At 44.1% G+C, this 27,291-nt stretch overlaps 2 protein-coding genes across 3 annotated transcripts in view; one reads left to right on the forward strand and one right to left on the reverse strand.

Annotated features, from left to right (window-relative positions):
* Positions 1 to 4,532, reverse strand: part of INSYN2B (inhibitory synaptic factor family member 2B) — a 126,021-nt gene extending 121,489 nt beyond the window's left edge. For both annotated transcript variants that reach the window (XM_053566745.1, XM_053566744.1), the window contains exon 1: positions 4,364 to 4,532. The gene's annotated coding sequence lies outside the window, so the exon portion shown is untranslated. The remainder of the gene's footprint in view (positions 1 to 4,363) is intronic.
* The window catches only part of DOCK2 (dedicator of cytokinesis 2), a 466,833-nt gene that overhangs the window by 341,299 nt on the left and 98,243 nt on the right, over positions 1 to 27,291 (forward strand). Inside the window, exons 28-30 of the mRNA XM_053566743.1 lie at positions 9,222 to 9,320; positions 12,068 to 12,162; positions 23,003 to 23,081. Coding sequence (XP_053422718.1) covers positions 9,222 to 9,320; positions 12,068 to 12,162; positions 23,003 to 23,081 — 273 coding nt within the window. The remainder of the gene's footprint in view (positions 1 to 9,221; positions 9,321 to 12,067; positions 12,163 to 23,002; positions 23,082 to 27,291) is intronic.

Genomic DNA, 27,291 nt, shown 5'->3' on the forward strand with positions numbered 1-27,291 from the left:
GTGTGAATGAATCATCTCACTCTGGCTTGATGGAATATAATTTAAGATGAAGTATGCTCAGGGATAGAACAAAAATTCTTTCATTTCTGACCTCTCTTAAGGCAAAGGTATTAAACACAACCCCTCACTTCTCAGAGTCTGTGTGTGTGTGTGTGTGTGTGTGTGTGTGTGGAAGGGGTCCCTGTAGCATTTAGAGATGGAATACAATAACAAATTCAATATCCCATCTAAAAGATATTTATTGAGCCCAGATGATCTGCAAGTTTAATTCTAGATTCTTGCAAACAGCAATGACTAAATGGACAGAGATCTCTGCCAGTCGCAGTGCTGATGTGGGAGATGTGGTGGGTTTTTTATTTTTTTATTATTTTAGGTGTTTTTTTTTTTTTTTTTTTTTAAAAGCAGACAAGTCTTGGAGTCAGAAGGGCCCAGATTTTAATTCCTCTGCCACTATACACTAAATGTCTGTCTAGGTAAGCTACTTGACCTCCATGTACATCTCACTTTCCTTATCTGTAAAATGGGCATAAAACTGATTTCATGAGATTGTTGAGAAGATTTGGTGAGATGTATAAATGTGAGAGTTTGGGCCCAAGGAACAGGTGAATGAAATTTTCTTTCCTTCTATTTCCCCTTGTAATTAAACATCCATTATCTCCTTAGAACATTTTAAAGTGATCTCACATCCCAGAGCCACAAGCATAGGCTCCAAATGGCATGAGAGATATTAATTCCAAATGAGGAATGTGTAACAACTTCAGGGTCCTCTTTGAGCCTACTCTCCTGTCCCTTGCCAGCGAGGATAGCTTTCCTTATGCCAGTGAGGATAGCTCTCTAAGGGGATGCTGTGTCGTGCCTGCAGTTCTGGCCCTCATTCATTCGTGAGAGCTGATCTATCAGTGTCCAGTGTCAGGCAGGGGTGTGCACAGCTAATTCTGGAGTTGATGTGTTGTACCGACAGAAGATGACAGGGCCCATGCAGGGTATACAACACCCAAGTGGCACCTTTCCTGTGATGTTGTGCCTTCAACATATAGTAGTTCACAAGCTCCTTCTGGACCTATGCACATCAAGAAGCTTCCCCATGAAGGAAGATAGCTTGGTGTGTACTCTGAGGCACAGCCAGATTCCTTAGGTAGCCAAAGAATGTCACTGTGCTCAAAGACAGGTACATCCTAAAACCAAACAGGTGGGGGCCTAAGTTTTTGATGAAGACAGATTTCATGCTGTTGAACAATTTGGGCACTGTTGTCACTCTTCCTACCTGCCAGCATCTGTCCCTGAATAAAGGAGCTCTCCCAGGATGCTTTGTGTTAAGAGGCGCATGCCGAAGCATCACTAAACAGCTGTCCTTTAGGCATGTCGTTAACCAAATGCATGTTCAGTGTCAAAGGCACACCCAAGCTGTGACTGGAAGCACTCGATGTGTCCATGGATAGTCACAGGCAGGCAGAGTTATCCTTTCCGGTGTCCAGGTCAGGAATTTCAATGAGCTAATCTGCATAGTTTCTCTGGGCCAGAGTCAGCAACACAAGACAATACTAAAAATAGCTGGCATTTCTACATTCTCAATTCTTCAAAAAAAATTCACTTAATCCTCACCAAAAGCATATGAAGCAAAGAGTATTTGCATCTTCTTTACCAGAGGAGGCAACTGAGGCACAAGACTCCCCTCAAGGTCACAAGACTACTAAGAGGTAGCTCTGAGATTAGAACTTAGGTTTTGAGGCTCCTAGGCTCCCTGCTCTTACACTCTCTATCCCGGCAGAGCCAGGGAGCACAACCTTATCTCTCCTGCTCACTGCTGGACCCTGGGATCCTAGCATATAGCCATGCACTTGGTGGTTGCAAAGACAATCTGCACACCTTAGTCCCCCAAAGATTGCTCCAAATTACAACTCTGAGCTGCCTGACAAAGCTGAAGATGAATGGGTTTTCAAGTCCCTGTTTTTCCTGACACTGAAGCCTCCCACTTCCAGTCCTGGATCCACCACACAGACAGCACCAATTTCATCCGAGAATAAAATCTGTTACATAACCACATGACAGACATGGGGGTGATGGGAGACGCAACCCAGAGTGCCTTCGGCCACTCTTGGTCTCTCGAGGATAGCTCATAGGAAAACTTTTCATCTCCCTCTGCGCCTCCCTCAGCATGCAAACTTTCCTTCATCTCCTCTCCTTGGTGCTTTCTATATTTTATTTTATTTTGGTCGGGCACATTATTTGAAGTTACTATAGCAACGTGTCACCAGCTGGTATCGCATAGTAATGTTGGCATTTAGGTAGCAAGCTTCCGAAGTTGGCTGTTTCCCTCCCTCTGCGATCTCATCACTCCCACTAATCTTAGGTGAGTGGTGGTGGTGGTGGGGGGGGCATTCACAGCAACCATGCCCCTCTCCCCTATTTTGTTTGTTTTCCAAGGTAGGGCAAACAGATAGCCTCTTCCTGGTTCATTTGGCACTGCGGGGATCCTGGCTGTGTGTGTATGTGTGTGTGTGTTGAATTAGAGGTTGTTAAACAGGTGTGTTTAAATTTAATGTTGTGTGTGCACTATCAGCATCATCAATAAGATGATTTTTTTTTTTTTTTTTTTAGCACAAAAGAGAAGAATGATTTGGGGAGGGCTACTCTACTGTCCCAGCTAATTAATTTTGATCACACAGTATTGGGTTCCTCTTTTCCTCTCTCACCATCACATGGTGAAGAGACCCCGACTGTTTTCTTTGGAGCCCCAGCTCTCTCCCAGGTGCACGAGGCACTCTACCTACTGATGGGCTGAATTAATTAAGAAGATTGATCGTCTTGGATTGCTCAAGAGGGTTCTATATGGCAAATAAGCCCTGCTACTCAAGGTGCTGAGTAGCCCTCATCAGCCAAGTGCCTGTGATGATTGTACTTATTTTTACACGTTTGACCTAGTTTCAAGCCGTGTCTCCTCATGCTGTGATTCATTAGCCACATTTTAAACCACCCCGATTAGAGCGAGGTGACACCGCCTGGTTTGCACCAGAGTCTCGGATACAATTTCTTTCTGGAATTTAATATGCAAGTCTCTCTGGTATTCTGTTTTAAGATGCAATTCCCTATCCAGGAACCTGGCATGCTTGCTTGGGTATGGATGAGTGGCTGTCTCATGCCCAGGTAGTGAATATATGTTGATTACAAAATTTCTGCCAGGGGGTGAACAGAAGGGGATTCTCACTTGCCTGGGCTTACAGGGGATCCCTCCACTCTACCATCCCCATGCAGTGTTCAGGCTGGTCCTGGCTGCAGGCATAACAGGGAGTTTGAGCTCCTGCATTATAAAGTTGGAAGCACATCAATGCTAGGGCTGTCTGAATTGCTAGGGCAGATGCAGTCTGATCACCACCCCTATCCCCAATTCCCGTGTTCTCCTAAAAAATGTGAGTCCTGGTGGGTATGGAAGTAAGGTCTCAAACTTGTACCAAAGGGAAGGAAGGATGCCAATGTCATATTGAAGATACTACTGAAAAGGGGGCACACATCAGAGAAATACAATGTTATCCCAACATTCTATCATTATGTGACAAAGAGAAATTTTTTAAAAATTCGAACAACAGAGAGGAGCCTTTTCTGAATGCGACTGTGCTGCTGGTGTCTCGCCCCCTTTCAGGTATCAGTCAGACATGTCAGTGTGATTTCTGATAGATTGGATACCAAAGTGGGCTAGACCCCATAATGGGGAGAAAAGGATGCTTCCAGTCGGAAGTAACACACTGTCATTTTTCATTAACAGCCAAATGTAGGTAACTTGTCCAAACTTCAGTCACATTGCACTACAAATCATACTGAAAGGCACCCAGCTGGGGGTTTCTACGTAGTGGTTAGAATGAAGAAATTAACAAGCCGGTGAAAGTAATTTTGATTGATCGGGGAACTATCAGTCATTGACCGACTCCTAATAAAAAGATAATGCTTTCTTTCATAAAACGGTCACTCTCTCAAGATGGGGATTAGAATTCCCCCTCACCTTTTATTTTCTTGTCAAATGAAGAATGGAAGTTTCTCTGAACAAGGCTTAAGACAAAGCAGCCTTTTCAAGGTAATTCCGGGCAACTTGAGAGCCGAGGTTTGTTTTTGCTTCCCCCCCCCCCCACTTCAAATTCAAATCAAGCCATTGGAAATAACAAGCATTTCATATCTATGCATTTGGGGCAGCCTGCAGTTCTGACAATGGTGGGTTTTCCACTACACACCACCACACACACATGTACAAGCTCACAATCCCAGTACTCATTTAAGCCAGAGCTTTAAAAGTAAACTATTATCCGAGAGACGATAGCATTTTCTCTTAGAGGATCATCGATCATAAGAAATAAAGGCTCCCCACGTCTCTTACCTTGGAGCAGTGGAATTACCTGCAGAGGAGTCCCCCGTTTCTTCCACAAGGAGCCAGGCTTTGACCAGCAGCAGAATTACTCCAAAAGAAGGAATAATAAGTCCTTTATATTGTGATTTTTACTGTTTATATGCAAGAAGTGTAGTGGGTCTGCTCACGTAGGAATAAATAAAAAGCTGAACAAACTGCACGGCAGTTACCATGTGAAAAGAAAAGACCTCTAGTGGCCACGAGCTGAATTCTTTAAGGAAGGGAGAGGAGATTGAGGGAGTAGAGGAAACACGCTGGTGCACCCCGTGCGCGCGTGCACACACGCACATGCACACACTCCTATGTCCCTCAAACTTTCTCCTTTTTTGCATTTGCCAAAGGTACATAAACAGTAATAATGCTCTTTTCTTGTAAGTGGGGAGAGGTCAAGTTCACAGTGATGGTGTTCTATCTGCTTTGAAAGGAGTGATTTCACAAACTCATTACCACCCCCTGGGGGCCTGAGCAGGAGAGAGGATTTTACTCTCTGGATCTTCAAGGAGGGGCCACCAGTGTACAGGATGCAGGTCCCCTTCAACAAAATGTCATCAGCCCTTACTGAGGAGAACCTCACTTAGCACTCTCTGCCAGATCTGCAAGTTTTCTAAACATTTACAGGGTGCGAGCATGTGGTTGGTGCTGGCAGGCAGGGCCGGTTTCCTGGGTGTGTGGCCTCTGTAGTCACAGGGCACTGGCTTACAAGGGCCCCGTGGCTGTTTAGAAATTCTGAAAAGTTAGGCAAAGTCCCTCTGGCAATCATGTCCTGTCCCCAAAAGGTGTGACACACACCAAGGCCCCACCCCCACTCTCCTTCCCCCTAACAAATACAATCTGTGTAACCTGGTTTCTTGTACCCTCAATGAATCCCCAACAGTTAAAAAAAAAAAAAAGAAAGAAATTCTGAAAAGTTTTAAATCAGAGCTGTGCATTTTCAGTTTTTTCATTTTGTCCTGGGCTCCACAAATTACAGAGCTGGTCTTGCAGACAGGGAAACACGCTATTCCTAACTTCCTAATTGAAAAGAACGTAGAGGAAAATAAGAGTCCATCTCCTTGGGAGCTACTTTTGGGAATGTGAGAAACATTGAGTTTTCCAAAAGACTTCCTGTGGAGGAGTTCAGCAGGGGCTTCCTGGGGTCACCTCCACCTCTGGAACTACATTGTAAACCTGGGAGCGCGCACACACACGCAGGCATACTTCATTTTATTGCACTTCACAGATACTCTGTTTTTACAAGTTAAAAGTGGGTGGCAACCCTGCCTTAAGCAAGCTATTGATGCCATTTTTCTAACCGCTCACTTCCTGTCTCTGCTTCATGATTTGGTAATTCTTGCACATTTCAAATTGTTCATTATTGTTATATCTGCTGCATTGATCGGTGATCAGTGGTCTTGGATGTCAGGTTGAAATCTGGGGCACCGTGAAGGATGCCGGTTCGTGACAACAAACTTCACTGATAACACACGTCAGTTTCAACTGCTGTCCCCACAGCAGCTGTCCCCATCTCTCCCCCCTCCTCAGGCCTGCTTCCCTGAGACACAACATTGTAGTTAAACCCATTAATAACTATACAGTGGCCTCTAAGTGTTCAGATAAAAGGATGATTTGCACATCATCTCATTTTAAATCAAAAACTCGAAATGACTAAGCCTTGTGAGGAAGGTGTGTGAAAAGCAGAGATAGGCCGAACGCTAGGCCTCTTGCACCAAATACTTAGCCAAGTGGTGAATGCAAAAGAAAAGTTCTTGAAGGAAATTAAAAGTGCTAATCAAGGGAACTCAGAAATGATAAGAAAGTCAAACAACCGTATTACAGATACGGAGGAAGTTTGAGTGGTCTAATGACAGCATTCACTTAAAACTAAGGCCTAACCCTGAGCGAGGCCCCAGTGTCTTCCATTATATGAAGTCTGAAAGAGGTGAGGAAGCTGTGCACGAAAATTCGGAAACTAGCAGAGTTGGTTCATGAGGTCTAAGGAAAAAGACTGTCTCCATAATCAAAATACAAGGTGAAACAGCAAGTGCTATGCTAGAAGCAGTGAAAATCATCCAAAAAATCTAACCAAAAGCATTGATGACAGTGGCCATATTACATAGCAGGTTTTCACTGTGGATGAAACAGCCTTCTATTTGGAAAGGATGTCATCTGGGACTTTCATAACTAGCCAGGAGAAGTCAATGCCTAGTTCCAATTCTGCAAAGAACAGGCTGATTCTCTTGTTAAGGGACAATGTAGCTGGTGACTTTAGGTTGAGGCCAATGCTCATTTTCCATTTTGAAAATCCTAGGACCCTTCAGAATTATGCTAAATTAACTCTTCCTATGTTCTAGAAATGGAACAACAAAGCCTGGATGACAGCATATCTGTTTATATCATGGTTTACTTAATAATAGTATTTAAAGCTAACTGTTGAGACCTACTGCTCAGACAAAAAAATGCCTTTCAGAATGTCACAGCTTATTGACAATACACCCGGTCACGCAAGAGCTCTGACGGAGATGTACCCGGAGGTTAGTGTTTTTATTCCTGCTAACACAGCATCAATTCTGCAGCCCATGGATCAAGGAATAATTTCAACTTTTAAGTCTATTATTTAAGAAATAGATTTTGTAGGCAATAGTTGCCACAGATAGTGATTCCTCTGGCGAATTTGAGCAAATTACAGTGAAAACCGTCTGGAAAATATTCACCATTTTAGATGCCATCAAGGACATTGGTGATTCATGGGAAGAGGTGAAAATATCAACATTAACAGGAGTTTGGAAGAAATGGATTCCATCCCTTGTGGATGACTTTGAGGAGCTCAAGGCTTTAGCGGAGGAAGTAACTGCAGATGGAGCGGAAATAGCAAAATAACTAGTATTAGGAATAGAGCCTAAAGATGTGACTGAATTGCCACAATCTCACGATAAAATTTGAATGGACAGGGAGTTGCTTCTCCTGGATAAGCAAAGAAAGCAGTTTTCATGATACAATGTACTCCTGGTAAAGATGGTATGAACATTGCTGAAATAACAACAAAGGATTTAGAATATTATTAATACATAAACTTAGTTGATAGAGCAGCAGCAGAGGTTGAGAGAATTGACTGTAATTTTGAAAGAAATTCTACTGTAGGTAAAATGCTAACAAACAGCTTCACATGCTACAGAGAAATCTTTTGTGAAAGGAAGAGTCCATTGATTCGGCAAACTTCATTGCTGCCTTATTGTAAGAAATTGTGCCACAGCCACCCAAACCTTCAGCAACCACCACCTTGATCAACTAGCAGCCATCATCTTTGAAGCAAGATCCTCCACCAGCAAAAAGATGTTAACTTGCTGAAGCTTCCAATGATCATTAGCATTTTTTAGCAAAAAATAATAATAATAATTTTAATTCAGGTAGTACATTGTTTTTTTGTAAACATAATGCTATTGCACACTATATAGACTATAGTCCAGGGTAAGCATAACTTTCATATGCACTGAGAAACCCCAAAATTCATGCAACTGGATTTATTGCAATATTCTTTTTATTGTGGTAGTCTGGAAGCAGACTTGCACTATCTCTGCGGTATGCCTATATGTGTTTTATATTTGTGTTACTTTTTTAACAAAAGATAACTTTAAAAAAAGAAAAGTTGGTAATTTCTGATACTCCACAAGCCTGCCTTGAACTGGGTCACAGTGGAACTTTTTTGTGGTCACAATGGTAGCCCCAGTGAAATCTTGGAGGAGACAGTTGAGAATGGCTTCTCACCCCTGGTGGACTTGTAGCTGGTACTTCCTTTACTGGGTTCCAGAATAGATCTCTCTAAATGCTGCTTGAAGACATTGGCACAAGCAGAAAACCCACCCTGATATGGACTCACAACATTTGGGTGGGAGAAATCAGAAGAGGCTGTGCGGGTGTTTTCTGGTGCACAAAGGCTGTGGCACTTGCTTCTCTGCTCACCGGGACTCCTCTCCAGGCCCCCACCTTGATTTGATTTCCCTATTGTTTGATCCTTCTGGCACTTAGTCTGCCTTGCAGATTAAAGGTCTTATAACTTTTTCCTTTGTGGGTGTTAATTTTGTTTTCCCAAGTAGATTATAAATTCACAAAGAGTGAGGGCCTTGTCCTCTCATTTCTTTTATCCTATATGACCAGTGCTAGGCCATGGTAGGTGATGGGTTCTCGCTGGCTGATTCATGGTGATCCAACCGATGGTCCCTCTGCAGAAAACCTTAGTGCCTTTCAAGGTGCTATAAGAACTATCTGATTCTCTTGACAGATCTCTTGGGGTAGATTTGGATGGACTATTGCCTCACTTGACAGATTAAACAATGTGGACTTATCCATGTAACATTATTTATCAGAAAATAAAACCATCTCCAGATCTTGATATAGGTTGGGTCTTCTGACACCAGTACAGTGCACAAGTGTCAGGATAGGAAATGGATCAGGTCTTACATTTATGTCTGGAGTTTTTGTTTGTTTGTTTGTTTTGTTTTGTTTTTTGTTTGTTGTTTTTTTGTTTTGTTTTTGGCTGGGGCTGGGTTTGAACCTGCCACCTCCAGCCCTACCCCTTTGAGCCACAGGCACTGCCCATATGTCTGGAGTTCTTATTACTTAATTATTTAGTAAATTCTTTTTTGCTAAATGAGCTACCTGGAAACATTTCTTTATAGGAAAATTTCCATGCTGGGCTGGTAAGAAGAGGTTCTCCATGCCTAGAGGGCCTTTTTATCCTGACCCAGGATGGTTGGGTGTGTTCCAGTTTGAAATCAAGAAAAAAAAAATGGATATGGTGAATCTCATGGTCCTGTTTCTGCTGTTTAACGATATTTTTCTTTATTTCTTGCAGAGTCACTTCGTGGCATGTATGACAGCCATCTTAAACCAGATGGGTGACCAGCACTACTCCTTTTATATCGAGACTTTCCAGACCAACTCTGAGCTTGTGGTGAGTCTGCAGGGTTCTGGGCCCGGGGAGGAACTCTCGGTTCTCTGAGTTTAGGGCAGGAGTTCTCCCCACGGTTCTTGAATACATGTGTGTGTTTAAGTTTACAAATGGACATGTCTCAGACTCTATTTCTTGTACTTCTCATTGTCTTCATTCCATATCAGAGACAAGACCAGAATGTCTACCACATAACTTGGATATGCTTTAACCAATATTTTTTGATGAATCATAGACATTTTGGAGTTTAAGAGCATGAGTGATGGAGTCACACAGTAAACTAGGGTTTGTCTCTGGCTAACTATTTGACCCCAGGCAAGCTGACCTTTCTTAAGCCTCAGGTACCCCATCTGGAAGGGTGGTTATTGTCATTTATGTCTCAGGGTTGAGTAGTGGTTACATGAAAGTAGGATAGTTCTGGTGGAGTACACGCTTGGTAAAAGATAGTCATTGTTATACCTAAAGCACAAAGGCAGAGAAGAAGTTGCCCTCTGAGCCCACTTCTACATTCCTAGGACACATTTGCTACAGGGATGCCTGCCCGTGGCCTGTAGTCTGAACTGTGGCTCATATCTCTGTAGCAGCTTACAGCCCAGGCCATCCTTGTCTGGGCCATCCTTACCCTCAGCATGGCCACCTTTGTCACTGTCTCCTGACTTCTGCCAGAGTCAGGAGTCCAGCTGCCCAGTGTCCTTCTCAAGGTTCCTTGGAGGTACCAAGGGCACCAGAATTGGACCAGCCTCAGAGAGTGGCCCATGAAGAAGAAATCATTAGAAAGTCATTGCCCTATACCAGTGGTTCTCAACCTGTGGGTCGCGACCCACAGGAACCGTATTAAAGGGCTGCGGCCTTAGGAAGGTTGAGAAGCACTGCCCTATACCTTTATCCACTCAGCAGTAAGGTGTTCTCCTCACCGGAATAAGATTGGTCAGAAACGGAACCTTCCCACCCATCCCAAAGTTGTTCATGTCTCAGGACATAGAAATAAAATTAAAAAATGGATTCCTAATTTTTAATTCAGTATGGAAGGAAAGGTTTCTGGGGAAGGAAGGCAGGAAAGGGATTTCTTATCTGCTGAACATATATATTTTCTTGTGTAGTTCTCACAACAGTATGACACAAGTGTTAGGAGTCACATTTTACTAGTCTACAATCTGCTCATTCAAGGTCCCATGGCTAGTGTGAAACAGAGGTAGTCCTTGAACCCTGACTCCAGCCCTTACTTACACTGTGCTACATCTCATTCCAAGCCATGTTTTCCATCTCTGAGCCAGAAGCATTCTCCATTCTCAGGAAGGGGGTATGCTGTGATGATAGCCACAGGTCCCCAGGTGACATCAAGGGTGGTTAATAATAATCACCACTGTCATTGTAGAGCATTTGATGAGCATTTACAAGGGGCCAGGCTCTCTGCTAAGTATGAGAGACAGTAAGCACCTAGTTCTTAAGGTGGCCCTTGGAGGTAGTCCCAGTTCCACTGACAGGGAAACTGGATTTAGGGTATTAAAGCAATTTTTCCTAGAAACAAAGATAGCTGGAAAAGAACAAATGTCATTTCTGGAATTTTGCAGTTCAGCTTAAAGCAGTGATTTTCAAATTATGTTCCTCCTCGCCTCACTATCAGCCAACATGAACACACACACACACAGAATTTAACAGAGCTGTTCTACTTTTATATATTTTATATGTTGGGTTCCAGGTGAGATTTTATTTGAACAAAGAATTTGCTATTAAGACAATTTGAACACTGCCAACTTACGTGAAAAACTCAGAACAGGTTTCCCCTGGACCAGTGGTTCTCAACCTTCCTAATGCCGCAATGTATTTTCATTGTTAAAAAGGGGTCACGACCCACGGGTTGAGAACCGCTGCTCTGTACTTTAAATTTTACCTAAAGCACACTGGTGGCATGATGTCATTAACTCTGGCTTAAGAGAGTCCCAGGGCCAGTGATTCTGATCTCAGTTGGCTGGATTTGTCTTTAATTTGTGTTCTCCAGAGATGGAAAACAAGTTTGGACCACTGTAACATCTGATGGAGTGTGCCGTGGTCCACTCTGAGTGAGTTCGGACCACCGTAACATCTGATGGAGTGTGCCGTGGTCCACTCTGAGTGAGTTCGGACCACCGTAACATCTGATGGAGTGTGCCGTGGTCCACTCTGAGTGAGTTCGGACCACCGTAACATCTGATGGAGTGTGCCGTGGTCCACTCTGTGCCTTTTCAATGGAGAGGAAGAGTCTGTGTCATTGTGTTTCTCCCAATCTGTTGGTGCGAGTGTGTGTGGCGTATGAGTTAGCTGTGTTTACTACACTGCTAATTAGATGTTCATTTTAATAATAGTTTGTTTGCTCAATGACCTGACATGCTTTCATACAGTGTCAATTATTTCCTTCTCAAATACATATTTGGGAAGATGATTATAAAATTGCCACATCAATGAGTACATTTACTTTTTTATTCCCAAGGACAGAGTTAACAGTGCTTTACTTTGAGAGCTTTTTCACATCCCACATTCATGTTCTGCTGATATTTGTGAAACAGTCTCCCATTAGCCATATTTTAAACTTCCATTTAAAATCCACTCCTGTGGGTTTCATTCAATTTAGTTAGTGAAGGCTGCACCCTTTCCCTTTACTTCCCCCCCACCCAAAATAATAAGGAAATAATGTAAAGAGTCAACAAGGTCTGAGCACTCCAGTCAGCGCCTACAAAACAGGATAACAGGTGTGTTGTGTTTTGCTATTTCAGGACTTCCTGATGGAGACCTTCATCATGTTCAAGGACCTCATTGGCAAGAACGTGTACCCTGTAGACTGGATGGCCATGAGCATGGTTCAGAACAGGTGAGCCGCCTCCCACTTCCCACCACCTCACCCTGCAGTTCCTTTACAGATCACCCATAGAGGTAAGGTGCAGAGAGTTTCTCCCTGGTGAAAAAAAAATTAAAGTGTTAACACATTCTTTCTTTTGCCTTTAAACCCAGGGAACAGCTCCTCACTGATCTTGAAGCTACTCAAAAAGTCCTCCCCACCATCTCCATGCTTTAAATCACTGTTAGGATTTCATACTTTGTCAAGCCTTCCCTAAACTCTTGAGAGAGAAGGGCTTAGAAAATCATTTTTAAAATTTATGGTATTTGTAAATGCATTAAAAGCATAAAATATATTTTGTGACATGTGGTAAAAGTAAGTTTAGGAGACATTGGATTCAGCTTTGAATATGTTTCTGTGTTGCAGGACTTCTCAGGGCTTTTAATATGCTAATGTGGTTTTTCTGAAAGGAGGATTTAGGATACAGCGTTACAGATTTATTTGCCCCTGGAACCCTATGGTGCACATTTGGTGTATCTTTTTTTGAATTTGTAATGCCTATTCCTATCTCATAGACTATCAGTGTAACTCAGGTATAACTTAGATCCCACAGGCCCAGAAGAAGATGAGATCAAAATAATTATAAACAATTTCAGTCTTCACTGTTAGATCTCTAATGTCATTTCACCAAAGTGAAATCCAAATCATAACACTCATTAATATTTTCAGATATTCCCTTGCTGCATTCCTCTGGCTTTCACAGTCTCTCTCAGACCCTGGTCTCCCCAAGCCTCTCTCAGAACCCCACTCTCGAATCCTGTCCATAAACTCCTTCACCACAGCACCGTCCTGGCTTCTCTCTTGTCTTTCTCTCCCCCTTTCCTTTGGCTTCTTACATTTGCTTTGGGTCTTTTCTGTGGAAAGCCTTCATCTCCTACTGGCTTCTAGTTTTATCTGCCTTTACCTGCTGCCCTTGTTTTATATCAAACAGCCAAGCATTGGCTGGCAAAGACGGAAATACCACTAGAGGGGCGAAAACAGGGAGATGTTGAAAAGGCAAAAGCAGAATTCTCTGAAGTGGGAGGGTAAGAGGGAAGACTATTAGCGTTTCCATGTTGACAGGTGTGTAATTCTAAGAAGCTGTTGTTCTATTGCCTGGATGTGGAAGTGCCCAGCCATAGACACACTTAGCCACAATGTGCTTAGGGCCAGTGTTAGGGGCTGGTTGAGGGGAGAAGGGTCTGTCAAGGCAGAGGACAGTACCTGCGTGTCTCTTTCTGCTTATAGCGGGAAGCATGGCGGAGCACGTGCTCAGCCTGGGTTAACCTTGCCCCAGTTCTCCCAGTTCGCACCACCAGATAGCAGGCTGGCCTTTGCAATGATTAAAATACTGTGAGAATCAGACCCAAGCCACATCCTAGGTCAGAGATGGTCCCTCCCTAGCTGTGTGTCTGGGCCAGCTTCCTGGGCATGAGACCTGTGCAGTTGCCTAAGCCCCCACACTCTGAAGGGCCCCATCCTTGGTTCTGGCATCATCATCTTGCAGTTCTTAATAATTTTTGAAGAGTACTCACACTTTCATTTTGTAGCTGTCACTATTCAGCCAAGTCGAGCTGAGGTCATAGCCACTTCCTGCACTGTGGATAGCCCCCTTCATGGTTTTGTCAAATTACATGAAGCTCCTGGGAGATGCCACAGAGATCATTTTCTTCTCACCCTACAATTCAGATGTGCTCAGCTTCTCAATAACACTGACTTTTCTATACGTCTATGACTTTGCATGAGCTCTGGCTCTGCCTGGATGTCCCTCCCCACTTCTAGACCAGACTCAACATGAAAGCATCCTTCAAAGTCTGGACCATGAAATCCTTTCTCATATGTTATACATTCTGCTAGGACTCTCTGGTACTTACTGTACTTTCTGTAATTATTCATTTGTATGACTGCTTCTAGGGAATCAGGGAATAGGCTTCTGGAGTTCAAGCAAGCATTATAAATATAATTTATCTCTGTGCTTCCAATTCTCAGTACACAACTTGACATTCATAAATATGCATTTATAAATATGTATGTACTTATTGATTAGGATTTTTACAGAAATACAACTCAACTTGCTTAAGCAAAAAGACAATTTATTGGCTCAGATAACCAACAGAACCTAGAAGTACGGCTTCAGGCATGGATATATCTAGGTGCTCAAATAGTGATGTGGGGAATCTATATCTCTGTCTCTGCTTTTTCTCTTGTTGGCTTTATTCTCAGGCAGATGCTCTCTTTATAGTGGGAGGAAATGGGCTCTAGAAGTTGCAGGTAAATGCTTTGTTGTTTTTGCAACCCCTATAGAAAGGGTAATCTTTTTATTCAGTAGCTGCAGCAAATGTCCCCAGGCTAATCTTCAAAGGTCTAGTTTGGGCTACATGCCCATCCATAAACCTCTGTGGCCGGCAGAATGAAAATTAGGCTTGGAGTTTATGAGATATCTTTGGTGCTGAGTCAGTTCTATCCAAACTACAAAGTCTGGGAGCAAGTGGGAAGAAAGGGAGATTGTTTTCCAAAAGAAAATCTAGGAGTTGTTATCAGAAAGAGGAATAAGTATGAGCAGGCAAGCCTGCAGACATTTACCAATGATACAGGATCAGGCAGAGGGGAGCCCCGACCGAGGGAGCTTCCTTTTCTGAGAGGCCCGCATAGTCATTCTGGAAGAAACATGTGCTGATCCTCATGGGAGTGCTTTGGAGGAACATCTTATGAAATCCTAGCTTGCTATGGATTGTAGTCATTTTCGGGACAGCCCCCAGAGACGATACAATAATCCTTCTTTCTTCATACCTAGAAAATTAGAATACAATTTTCTAAGGGATCCAAGAAAGTGGAATTGTCTCCTAAATAGAAACATTTCTATCTCTGAAGGATCAACAGAGTACCTATGTTTTTACATTAAAAAGAAAAAGAAAAGTTAGGCTCCAGCCCACAGCTTAGTCTTTGCACTCCCACATTCTGCCACTTTTCCTTTCTTGGGAAGTCATTTAATTTCTTGGAGTGTCAGTTTCTTAGTCTTTAAAATGGGGTTAGTGATAGTCTTCATTTCATGAAAATGTTTTTCTGCATCTGAGGATAGAATGACATTCCTTAGCGCAGTGCCTGGTATCTAAGAAGAGCCCAATAAATGGTAGTATCACCATCAGTAGGTGTTGACAACAAACGTAGCTCTGACTTAGCATCCTGTGAATGTGATAATGCCAACCAGAAAAGGTGGGTACTTTGTTTCTTGCAGGCACATAGCTTAGTTTGTAAATTTCCATCATCTTCTGGCCACAATGATTCCTTATATATATGGAGCATTTGAAATTTTTTCACCGTTTTTGCATTTTGTGTGATATTATAATAGCCAACATTTACTAAGCACCTAGATCCATCACTGCTGTAAATGCTTTACGTGCGCTAGCTCATTTAATCCTCACAACAACTGTGCAACATAGAACTATTATAATCTGCATTTTATATATGAGGAAGCTGAGGCACAGAATAGATAAGTAATGTGCTCAATGTTGCATTGCTAATAAGAAACAGAAGCCTTTGGACCAGAGCCCGTATTCTTAACCTCCATTGCTTCACTCAGTGAAATAGTGAGGCTTGTGTTCCTAACTGCACTGCACAGGTGTGCAAACCGAAGCCCAGCCGGGTGAGATGACCTGCCAAGGTCATGTGGCTGGTCAGTGGAAGATTTCAACCCAATTCAGACAAACTGAATGTGTACCATGACTTAGCCCAAACCAGTATTCTCCAGAATATCCTTTGCTCTTTTCCAAAAATATGGAACTCATTCACATGGCCAACGCCAATGTCACTTGTCATTAAGTCTGGACATTACAGCTAACTTTCTTCCTTCCTTCCTTCCTTTCCTTTGTTCTTTCTTTAATTGTTAAATTTTCTTCTTTTTCTCTTTCTTTCCTCTAGTATCTGTATGTTACATGTTACATAGTTTTACAGACTTTCTGTGATCACCTATGCATGCATTCTTCATCTATTATTTATTTATCTATTTGTTGGAAAAGGGAATGGACTGTCCCAGATTTGAATGTCCCTCCAGCAGTGTGCTGTTTATGCGTGCAGACATGGTGATCTGTCAGTTGCAAGAAATATTTTTTTGCCAGACCATTTTTCTTTTTGGTAAGATGCAACACTTAGTAAGATCTCATTTACATGATGTTGTTAATTTTTAAATGATCAAGTTCTTTGTAGTGTTGTAAATTAACAAGATTGTGCCTAGAAACCTCTTTTTTCCCTCTTCAGTCTGTACCTTCATCTGGAAATCTTGCATTCTGAAGGAGCTTGGGAATTTATACACATCCCTAAAGCTTCCCTAAATGCAGTCAACCAACAAATATTATTGAATGTCATGGGCATCCAGGGCTCTAGGGAATGGATAGGCCCATTTAAACTGCAGTCCAGAAGGCAGAGGGCTTCCGGGGTGGCTGGGGAGATAAAAGATATTCCCATGGAAATAGGACCAAGTGCTATAGTCACTATCATGAGTGCAGAGCCCAGACAGAGCCCAGAGGCCACACAGAAAAGTTAAGACTTAGGATTGCTTGGGTTCAAATCTCATCTCCACCGTTTGATAGTTGTATGATGTGGGGCCGGTTACTTAACCACTCTGGACTCAGTATTCCTCACTGCCAAATGGGGCTAATAATAGTGCACATCACAAATGATAAAATAGTACGCATAAAGTAGTGTTTGGCATATAGCACCACTTCATAAATGTTAATTATTACTTTTATTTTTATATTTCTTTAGTTTGAGTCTATCCAAAATACTTTACAGGAGAGGCAGACGTGGGCTGGATCTTGTCTACCTTTATCAGTGATAGACTTCAAGGTCTAAGATTATGTCAAGCCCAGAGTATGCATACAATAGGGTCATTGTAGTTGGTCTTTGGGAATTGAGTGGGGCAGTGCACAGCAATCACAGGGTGGTCCCATCAGTGTGCTGACAAGTCGTGGACACCCACCTTCCCTTTGTCCTGCCTACCTTAGTTTGTACTGAGTATTCCTTTTTGGCGTTTCTACCTTCTTTAATTTCCATCATCCAGAGAGGCCTCTTCGTGGTTGCTTTAACCAGCACAACATTCCTAATCCTGATGTTCAGCTGGAAGGAGGATGTCAGAGCCTGCTGCACCCTTAACCAGAAATTTCAAATTATGCAGGAATATTAGGAGCCACTTGGGATGAGCTGTGCCCTGACACTGAACTGGAATATGCTGATTCCCTCCACCTTTTGATGCATAGAGCATTCTGTGTGTTGTTGGGGAAGCAACATAAAGGCTCCAGGAGAATGGATATCTTAGTACCTCAAAAGGAGGGATAAGACCCCCTAGCTCCTGGCCAACTCTTCTATTCCCATCTTCAAGTTTTGATCAGTAGAATCAACTATATTCCACGAACCATAGAAGAAAAGGGAATGGGACTCAGAGCAGCCTCCCCCACCGTCCTTGGTGAATCTCTGCAGACCGGGCATGCCCACCTCCTGTTCCCTCCTTTATGCCCACTGCCTTGTGGGCATGGATCAGTGTTGTGTTGCCAGACTAGACCATTCTCAGCCTCAGATCCTTCTGCCCCAGAGCTGTGAGGCGGCCGGCAATGAAGGATAATGGTGGCACCTGACCTTCCGGAGGACCACTGCATGTTAGCTCTGGGCTGCTGCTTCACGTACTGAGTCTCCCTTGGTCTTCACACACAGCCCATTTTACAGAGGGGGCAACTGAGATTCACAGAGACCAGATGAGTCCCAAGGCCACAGCTCAGACAAGTGGCTGAGCGGGGAGTTAGCCAGGCAGGCTTGCAGTACCTGCAGAAGTCTGCGTGCACTTTCCTTTCCTGGATCCAGGACGGGGAGGGGTGCAGAGTGTGTATAGGCTGACTCTTGCTGCCTCCTGCAACAGGGATTTGTTCTGCCACATTAGGGAAGCAGGAAGCTGGAGACCCGAGCCAGCAGTTGCCATGAAGCCTCACATGGAGTAGTGTTTGGGACACCAGCCCCGGGTTTGGCTTCTCTTTCTGCCAGCTTCTTCCTACTCACAACAGCTGACTTCTCTGTTTCCCTCCTCTGTTGCATATGGCTTCTGGTTCCTCACGGAATCATCTGGTCCCTCATGGAATCATCTGCTCATGGCTTCTGCTCATGGCTTGTACTCCAGGCTTGGTCCATCACATTCTCCCTTTTTCTGGACTGCCTAAAAGGATTTGATGTACTGCTTGGATACCCCACCGGGCAGTACCATCCCTGAGATCACCCAGGGGCTGCTGGCTGGCCGGTGAAAGACCGCTTGAGTCAGGCGTGTCAGCTATAAGCAGGACAGCAGAATGATAAGTGTGTCCATGGTGGACATGTGTAGAAGCTTGCAGGTGCCAAAACTTCATGGCAGACTGACCTCCCAAGGAGCCATTGGACCCCTCTGGTTAATTTCAAAGGCTTTAGAGCAGCAGTTCCCAACCTGTGGGTTGCAACCCCTTTTTAACAATGACAATACATTGCAGCATTAGGAAGGTTGAGAACCTCTGCTTTAGAGAAAGACCAACCTGAGACTGTGTCTGGACTCTGTTTCTTATTAGTTGTGTGAATATGGGGAAAGTATTTGCTCTTTCCACGGCTCAATTTTCTCTTCCGTTAAATGGATGTAACATCAGCTTCTACCTGGGTTTGTAGAATTAAATGAAATAATGCCCATAGAGCTCTTAGCATAGGGCATAGAGAATAACTATTGATACTTCCATCATTGTTATTATTAGTCAAGTGAGCTCACTTATGGGATTGAATGGAATTACAGAAATGTCCCTGTAGACAGAATTGCATAGTTGTTAAACACCTAAGTTCATTTAAATCCTGACTCTACGTATACTGGCTGAGTTACTGGGGAAGTTACCCAAATTCACATCTTTATTTATTTTTATTTTTGTTTTTATTTTTTTGAGACAGGGTCTCACTTTCTTGCCCCCCCCCCCCCGTAAGAGTGCTGTGTCATAGCTCATAGCAACCTCAAATTCTTTGGCTTGAGTGATCCTCTTACCTCAGCCTCCCAAGTAGTTGAACTACAGGTACCCTCCACAATGCCCGGCTATTTTTAGAGATTGGGTCTCACTCTTTCTCAGGCTGGTCTCGAACTCTAAGCTGAAGCAATCCATTCACCTCGGCCTCCCAGAGTGCTGGGATTACAGGCGTGAGCTACGACACCTGACCTGAAATTCACATCTTTGAAATGAAAAACATGTCTAAGTCAGAGAATGAATGTGAGAATTGGAAGAAAACATAATAAAGTAAGGAACCCATGCAAAGCACTCAGAGAGCCTATCACAGAGCCTGGCACCTAGCTGGTAACTGTGGTCATGATGAACCCTTACATAGCCTGCTCAGCATCATGGATGAGATGCAGGAAGCGTTGAGATTTGATAACGAACTTTGTTCTTGACAATTCAAGTTCATTGTTCAGAGTAACAGAGAGTTGGATGTGTTTTTATCCCACCCCCCTTCATTATATTAGTGTCTAGGGCCTTTAAGTACAATTATTTTTTTACAAAAGAAGAAAATAGCCCTGCTTTTCTAAATGCAGACATGGAAAACCAAAGCTAAGTGATATTCTGATTCCTAGTTTGTGGCTGTGGAAAAATCCAGAGAGAGGGACGCACCTTGATTTCCCTACCACCAGTCCCCAATTATCAGCATGAAGGGCCTATCCATTCCTGGTCATCAGACTGGCCTTTGAGAGCTGGAGACAGGGTTAGGCTGACAACCAAAATAATAACTGTTACTGGAGCGACTGATAGCTTTGTTGCTGCCAGAATTGTATAAGAACTCTCATTTTTGGTATTGTATTCAAGATCTGAGATGTTTATACATAAGATGACAGCCACTCAATGCATTTCCATCTGGGGAATCAGATAACTAATCTTTAAGAAGAAAATACAGATGTTGTTATAAAGGCACATTAGCAAATGACAGAACAGTAAAACCAAATAAATCTTACTTTTCTGACAGCCTGGCGGGGTGGTAGATTTAGTGGGCTTTTTATTTCTGTCCTTGTCTTGTCCTTCTTGCCTCAAAACTGCCAACTGTTCTTGTCCTCCGCCTGCGCATTTTGCTGTTAGCCCTGCCTTTCGAAGAATGACACAGTACCAAGGGGTCGCAAGTGACCTCAGCTGCTCTGCTGGTGGCATCCCTGTGTGTCAGGTGCTGTACTCAGCACTTCCCCATGCATTTGCCTACTAGACCCTGCAGCAGCCCTGGGGGAGATTTACCTGACCGCTGTCACACAGGAAAGACACTGAGATTTCAGAGGTGACATTAACGTGTTCCAAATTCACACAGCTGGGAAGTGGTAAAGTCAGAAACCACATCCACTTGTGTGTGTGTGTGTGTGTGTGTGTGTTTGTCCAAATCCTGTGATCCCAATGCTAAGATACACTGATCTTCTTTGTTCAGCAAACATTTAGGTGTTTAATGAACACCTGTCCCAGCATTCTTGACAAACAATACCTGAAACAGCAAATGCGATAGACACCCTGCCCACCCCCCTCAAATATACCCTCCCAATTTTGGCCCACTCAAACGATCCCTGAAGCTTCCATGAGCATTTCCCATGCATTGTGAGAGCTTTCCACTTTCTTTCTCTGGGCTTTGTCTGGCTGCAGAGTGCTCAGCTTCCCTGCAGAGCAGGCCAGAAGCACCAGGATTTAATGCCCATAAGAGCAACTGTCAACCAGTGAGAGGCAGGTGTTAGTGGAGCAGCCTCCCTGCATCCCTTGGAGGGGGCACTTCTGTTATGCACATGTGTTCTATAAAGTCTCTTCAGGGTTCCCAAGCAGAATTAAGCCCTGATTACTGCCCACAGCAACAACTTGCTCAGCAACACTTCCTTTATTGGCTTCACCTGTGGCTCGGGTAGGCAAAATAGGTGTTTTCTCTGGACCAACCACTCAACGCATAATATTCTTGATTAACCACTGTTAGCCAAAAATGATTGATAGGGGTGTGGGTAAGATGTGATCTTAGAGATTTTATAAATACACACACACACACACACAATGAACAAATTGCAGTCTACTGCAAAGATCCAGAAGAGAAATGATGGGGGCCTGGTTTAGGTCAGTAGCAGTAAGTGACGTGAAATATTTGGATTATGGATATATTTGGAAAGTGATGCTAAGAGCATGTGCTGACATGCCAGGTGCAGGATATGAGAGAAAGACAAAAGTCAAGGACATTACCAAAGTTGTTTTCTTTTCCCCTCAGAGCAATTATAAAAATGGAGTTGTCCTTGAGTTAGAAGGAAAAACTACAGAGAGGGCAGGTAGGTGTCAGGAATTTAGTTTTTGACAGGTAAGTTTAAGGTGCTTTTTAGTTATCTGAGTAGCGGGTACAGCGTAAGAACTGGAACACAAGCTGGCGTTAAGGGAGAGGCCAGGATGGAGATAGAAATGTGGGAGTCAAAGGAATGTGGATTGGGGAATATGTGAGATCTGGGAAAGAGTCTCTGATCCCCAGGAGAGACCCACTGAGTGGAGCAGACAGACATCACTAAGTCATGCATGTCAACAGTCCCAGGATGCTGTGAACATGGGGGGAGAATTGCAACGGGCTCCCTCTGGGGGACACAAAGAAGTGGCACCAAACAGACCGCTAGAGAGTGGAGTGTGGTAATAAGAGGGGTGTAGGAGGCAACCTCAGAGGGTGGATGTGGTAGGAGGCTCTGAAGGCGAGGGAGAATGCTGGACCACTTCATGAAGGAGGCTTTTGATCAGGGCCACAGAAGACGAGACAAAGAAAGACCATGTCCACGTGCTCAGGAAACATGCAGGGTAGTGACTGTCAAGAGAAAGAGTTTGGGCTCATCCTGTAAGCAGTGGGGAGCCATCAAAGTCACTGGGTGACGTGGTTGGAGCTGTTCCTTAGGGCAAGGTGCTCTTCGGAGTGAAGGTCAAGAGACAGGGAATCGTAAGAGCAGTCGGGAGGACTTGGCAGGAGTGGGGAGAGCCTGAGGTGGGCAGGAAGACATTCAAGGAGAAATGCAATTTGACAACAGGTATCGAAACGTTAAATGTGCACGACACTTGAGCAGTATAATTACTCCACAGAGACTATGAGAGGAGAGGGGTGCACAGGAGGGAGACGATATACGCAGAAGAGCGATCATGGGAGCGCTGTGTATAACAGAGAAAGCAGAGAAACGACGAAAAGGTCCATCAGTAAGAACCTGATTAAACAAACTGTGATACATCTGTACGGTGGAATGCTTTTCAGTGATTAAAAAGGATGATATATGTGCACAGTCACTGGCATGAAAGGAGCACGCACAATTTATTGTTGAATGAAAAGGACAGGCTGTGAAATAGCATTTATCGTATAACCCTATTTATCAAAATGATATCCTTAAAATAGCATTCGTGTATACATGTCTCGGGAGACATTGGAAATTAGGTTCATCAATATGCAGATGACAGCTTTTGCTAGATGACAGGATTTGGGATTTGGTAGTATGTTGTTTATATTATATGTTTTTTGTTTGGGGAGGGGCTGATTTTTCTTCAGATCGGTTCTGGATGGCATGAATTTTCTGCCACAGCCTGGTAATATCATCAACATAAGACAATGAACATCTTCAAAAAGCAGTCAAACCATTCTTCAGTTTGTGCAAGGCCAGCAGCCCCAGGTCTAGAGCATGAGCAGCTGTCCATCTTGATTAGCTGACCTCCCCAAGTCAGCATTTGCTCTTTGAGACTCTCCATGAAGGAGGTTAAAGGAATTTCAGGCTGGCACAGTGGGGTGGAGCCTGAGGGAGTGTGCACAGAGGGTCTGCTAACCTCCCCTCCTTTTCCAGGGTCTTCTTGAGAGCTATCAACAAGTTTGCAGAAACTATGAACCAGAAGTTCCTAGAGCACACGAACTTTGAGTTCCAGGTGAGTGTAGGCACCGGGGCTGCTCTGGATCTGGGGCTGACGGCTCCATGAGACACATCCTGAGCCCACACGGAGTGTCCCCGTGTCACTGGGGATGCCCACAGAGGGCTGTGGGCGGGGAGGGAAGTTCTCAAGCTTTGTGACTAGGGCCTCAATTTAGTAGTTATCAGCTGAGTAACATGCAAATCTGACTGTGTGTAGATCCTGTGCTAACAAGGAGACCTGCATTCACTCATTGTCAGTGTTGGCACCATCTTTTACAAAGATATCATTTTGCTTTTCTGTTCACTGGAACCAAAAAAGCAACCAGTCACAAACATTAAAAAATGATTTACAATAAAGCCCCAACTACATCTCTGCGGCTTCCTGATTCCTTCATTTTTAGTCCTCAGCCAAGACCTGGGCCCTCTGAGACTCAGGGGCCTGCAGGCGTGTCCCTGGAACACACAGAGTGTTGCACCTGCCCCGGGTCCAGAAGCAGGCAGGACAAACTCTTCAAAGCCTGTGGGAAAGTCCAGGGAAGCCCCCGAGCCTCGGGTCTCTCACAGTGGGAGCTCAGGGAGTGGCGGCCACCCAGCCTGGTGAAGCCGGCAACGGTGTTTCCTGCCTGCTCATCTAAGCTCATCGGTGTTCCTTCCTAACTGGGCTTTCACCTCTCACCAGCTGAACAACTTCAGCGAGGCCTGGACGGTATCCTTCCTCAGGTGATTTATCTGTAAAATGCCAGCAACCCATGACACTTTTTACTTTATTGTCTCCCCCACCCCAGGCTTGCTGGGAAAATCCATTTGTAAGGTCTGTTTCTGTTTAAACACTTCATCCTTAAAGATGCCTTCCCTGCCTCCCTCCTCTCTGGGGATCATGCTCACCAACCCCAAGGTCATTGTGAATCACTGTTTGGCCTCTTGGAGTCTCTTCATAGCACCAAATGGCATGTGATAGCTTTTTCTTGTCCACTTGTGTGTTTTCTCTGTTTCTTCTGGTAGAACAGAAGCCTCGTGAGTACAAAGACCTTGAACTCACAGCAACTCTATGCTCTGTGCCCAGCACATAGTTGGCCTCCTTGCAGGTGGTGGTGGGCTGAGGGCTCAGCAGATGTGGGCTGAGGCCCATGCGATTCACCCTGCTGGGAGCACTAGCGTGGAAGTATTTGTTAAGCTGAAAGGATGAGTGTTATCTCTGAGCAAGGTGCTCTGGTACTACCTTGCACTAAATCAGGTAACTGAATGATAATTAAAATGAAGATAAAATGAGTGGCTGCCATTTTCTGATGGCTTGTTCACACCAGATCTCACAAGAAGCACTTTAAGAGCATTGCTTTTCTCGGTCATTATAGCTACCCTCCAAGTTAGCCACTGTTACTGGTATTTTCTCTGCTCTAAGGATGCAAGAGGTAAGACTCAGAGATACTGTAGATGTAGATGATGGAGTTAGCCTGAAGTCACACTGTGCATCAGTGCAAAGCTGGAACTGGAACCCAACAGTGGCTGACACCCAAGGCCCACGCAAATAACCGTGGTCACCCCCAGATATGGAGTTTTACCCCTGCATTGGGTTGCCTGCTGGGGTCTGGGTGAGAGTGTCTCCCAGTGTTATAAATCTTTGATATGGGGACAAAACATATCTCTTTAGCTGTTTTGAATCAGGAAAAATGTTTGATTCCCTTCCAAATGTGACCCAGATGCCTGCAGGCTCTGGTTATAGGTATGTTCAGGGATGTTAAAAAGGCTACTGCTTTTTTAGAGAAGCAAATTAGAACAGCATACTTAGGGACCAGCAGTGACAGTGTTTTTGCCAGTGTGTGCATCTCTTCCTGTGGGCATTGGAAGTTGCAGCCTCAGACCAGCTTTCCTGAGTCCAACTCTCCTGTGCGGTCTCAAGCAGATATTTTCCAAGAGAATCTCAGTGTCAGTCCCTCACGCTGTTCCTTTAGGTTTTATCCTGTTTTTCTGACACTTGTATCTGGGAAATGCCCAGAGTTTCATACTTGAAAAGTTCAAGCTCATGAGCCGTGTGACTTTAGAGAAATTACTTCACCTCTATGTGCTAGTTTCCTCAATGCTAAATTAAGATACTGATAGAAGCTTTGTCATTGAGTTGTTATGAGGATTAAATGAATTAATTCATGTAAAAGAACTTAGAACAGTGCTGGGAACACAGTTGCCACTTAATAAATTTTAGCTCATTATAATAATAGTAACTATTAGCATTTTGATGCTGCTGGTGCTGATAATGGCCCTAAATGTGTCAGGGCTGGGACTTCATGACAGTCCTTGATAACCAGGACAGTAGGGGAGGCATCTTTCTAGTCACCCGCAATGTTGCCTGGGGCTGTCATTCCAACAGGATTCTATAAAACAGGAGAGTGGCCAACATCACAAAATAAATAAGTCTTGTTTCCTAATGAGGCGTTATTGAAAAGGCTCCAAGAACAGGATCATTTTTCAACCTTATCGTTGTTCTCCTCCCTCTTTCTTCCCCCACCATGTGAGAATGGATTTGTTCTCTGTACCCAGCCTGGAACACTCCTTGTCTCCTTCTTATGGTTTCATTAATTATGCATTTAATATCAGCAGGGACAGCATCCATCACTGAGGGCGGTTTGCCTTGGCAGCCACTGTCCAGAGGAGGGGCAGGTGCAATGAGATTATCCTTAATATCTTTTCTGGAACTGTGGTTTCCTGATTCAAAGTGCAGAAAGCAAGAAGCTCCATGGGTGCCACTCTGTGCATGACAAGACCTGGGAACTATAAAAATGGTGTTGTCTGCTTGGGGCTAAGATTATTTGCATTCTTGGGCCCTACTTAGGATGCTGGGCCTTGGTGCTTGCCTCTATTAATGTGGTCAGAGAAGACCAACAAAGGATTTCAAATTTACCTTGGCAAAGATTTTTGTTTAAGAGCAATTCTCATGGATCCAAGCTATTGCAACATCCTTTGAGGAATTCAGAAGCAAAGCAGAACAGTGCCCGGTCCTCAAGGATCTTGGAATCTTGATAGAAGGCTTTACAAATCCATTTTATAGCATCCATGTTTTTGAAGAAGGTGACTAACCTTTACTGGAAATCTACATAAAGTTTGATCCTCATCATGATCCTGTTGGGTTGGGATATACCCATTTCCCTGGTGAACAAACTGAGCTTCAGAGATGTGGCTGACTTTTCTGTGAGGGTCATCTAATTATTAATTGGAACTGCTGGGATTCAACCCCAGGCCGTCTGTAAAGCCCATCCTCTTTCCATTATTCTGTTCTGTCTCTTAGAAATGAGCTACCTTTAGATTCTATGAGACGGCTCTATTTACATCCAGAAATACCCTCCAGAACTCACTGCAGGATTAGACTCTCCATGCTGAAAACTCTGATTGGAATCAGTAGTTACATTTGAGCTCCAGGAAAACTATATTTGTCTTAGGCAGCTCTCTGATTGGTAATGAGATCATTCCATTTACTTGGGAAGCTCCAACTGGCTCTGGGTAGCTTCTGGGCAGCAGGCCCATCTTGGGACCATTTTTGAACCTGTCCTGGAGATCCTGATAAATGAAAACCTTCCAGAATATTTCCAGCCATTAGTGGAGGAATGAGGGCCCGCTTGGTCTTCATAACAGGAAATGTAATCAGTGCTGCCAAGAACAGGTGAGGTCGCTACTTAAGGGGCAGTGCCTGTAGTTCAAAGGAGTAGGGTGCCAGACCCATATACCGGAGGTGGTGGGTTCAAACCTGGCCCCAGCAAAAAACTGCAAAAAAAAAAAAAAAGAAAGAAAGAAAGAAAAGGAAAAGAATCCTACTTCAAGGGTCCCTTCAGTGTTGTACGACGATGTATCAACAGAGAAACTGGGCAACAATTTGCTGTAAAAATTGAAGATGTAGCCAAGTTCACATCAAGTCCGGGGTTAAGTATAGAAGCAGCCAAATTGTTGAAGCAGGCTGTGACCCACGACTGGGGCCCGCCCGGACTTTTGGAAGAGCTGTGCCACAACCTGTGATGGCCGCCTGCCTGGACCTCCGGAAGAGTTGCACCGCGACCCACGATCACCGCACACCCAGACCTCAGTAAGAGCTGTGCCGTGACCTGCGACCTGCGCCCGCCAGGCCTCCACACACCCTGACCAGGAACTCCGGGAGCCGCAACCCTGCGTCCTCCCTCCCGTACCCTCCCTGCCTCCACACCGGCCCACTCGTCTGGCCAGGGACTCTGGTAGCTGCATGACCC

Source organism: Nycticebus coucang, chromosome 17 (assembly GCF_027406575.1).
Source record: "Nycticebus coucang isolate mNycCou1 chromosome 17, mNycCou1.pri, whole genome shotgun sequence".
NCBI lineage: Eukaryota > Metazoa > Chordata > Mammalia > Primates > Lorisidae > Nycticebus > Nycticebus coucang.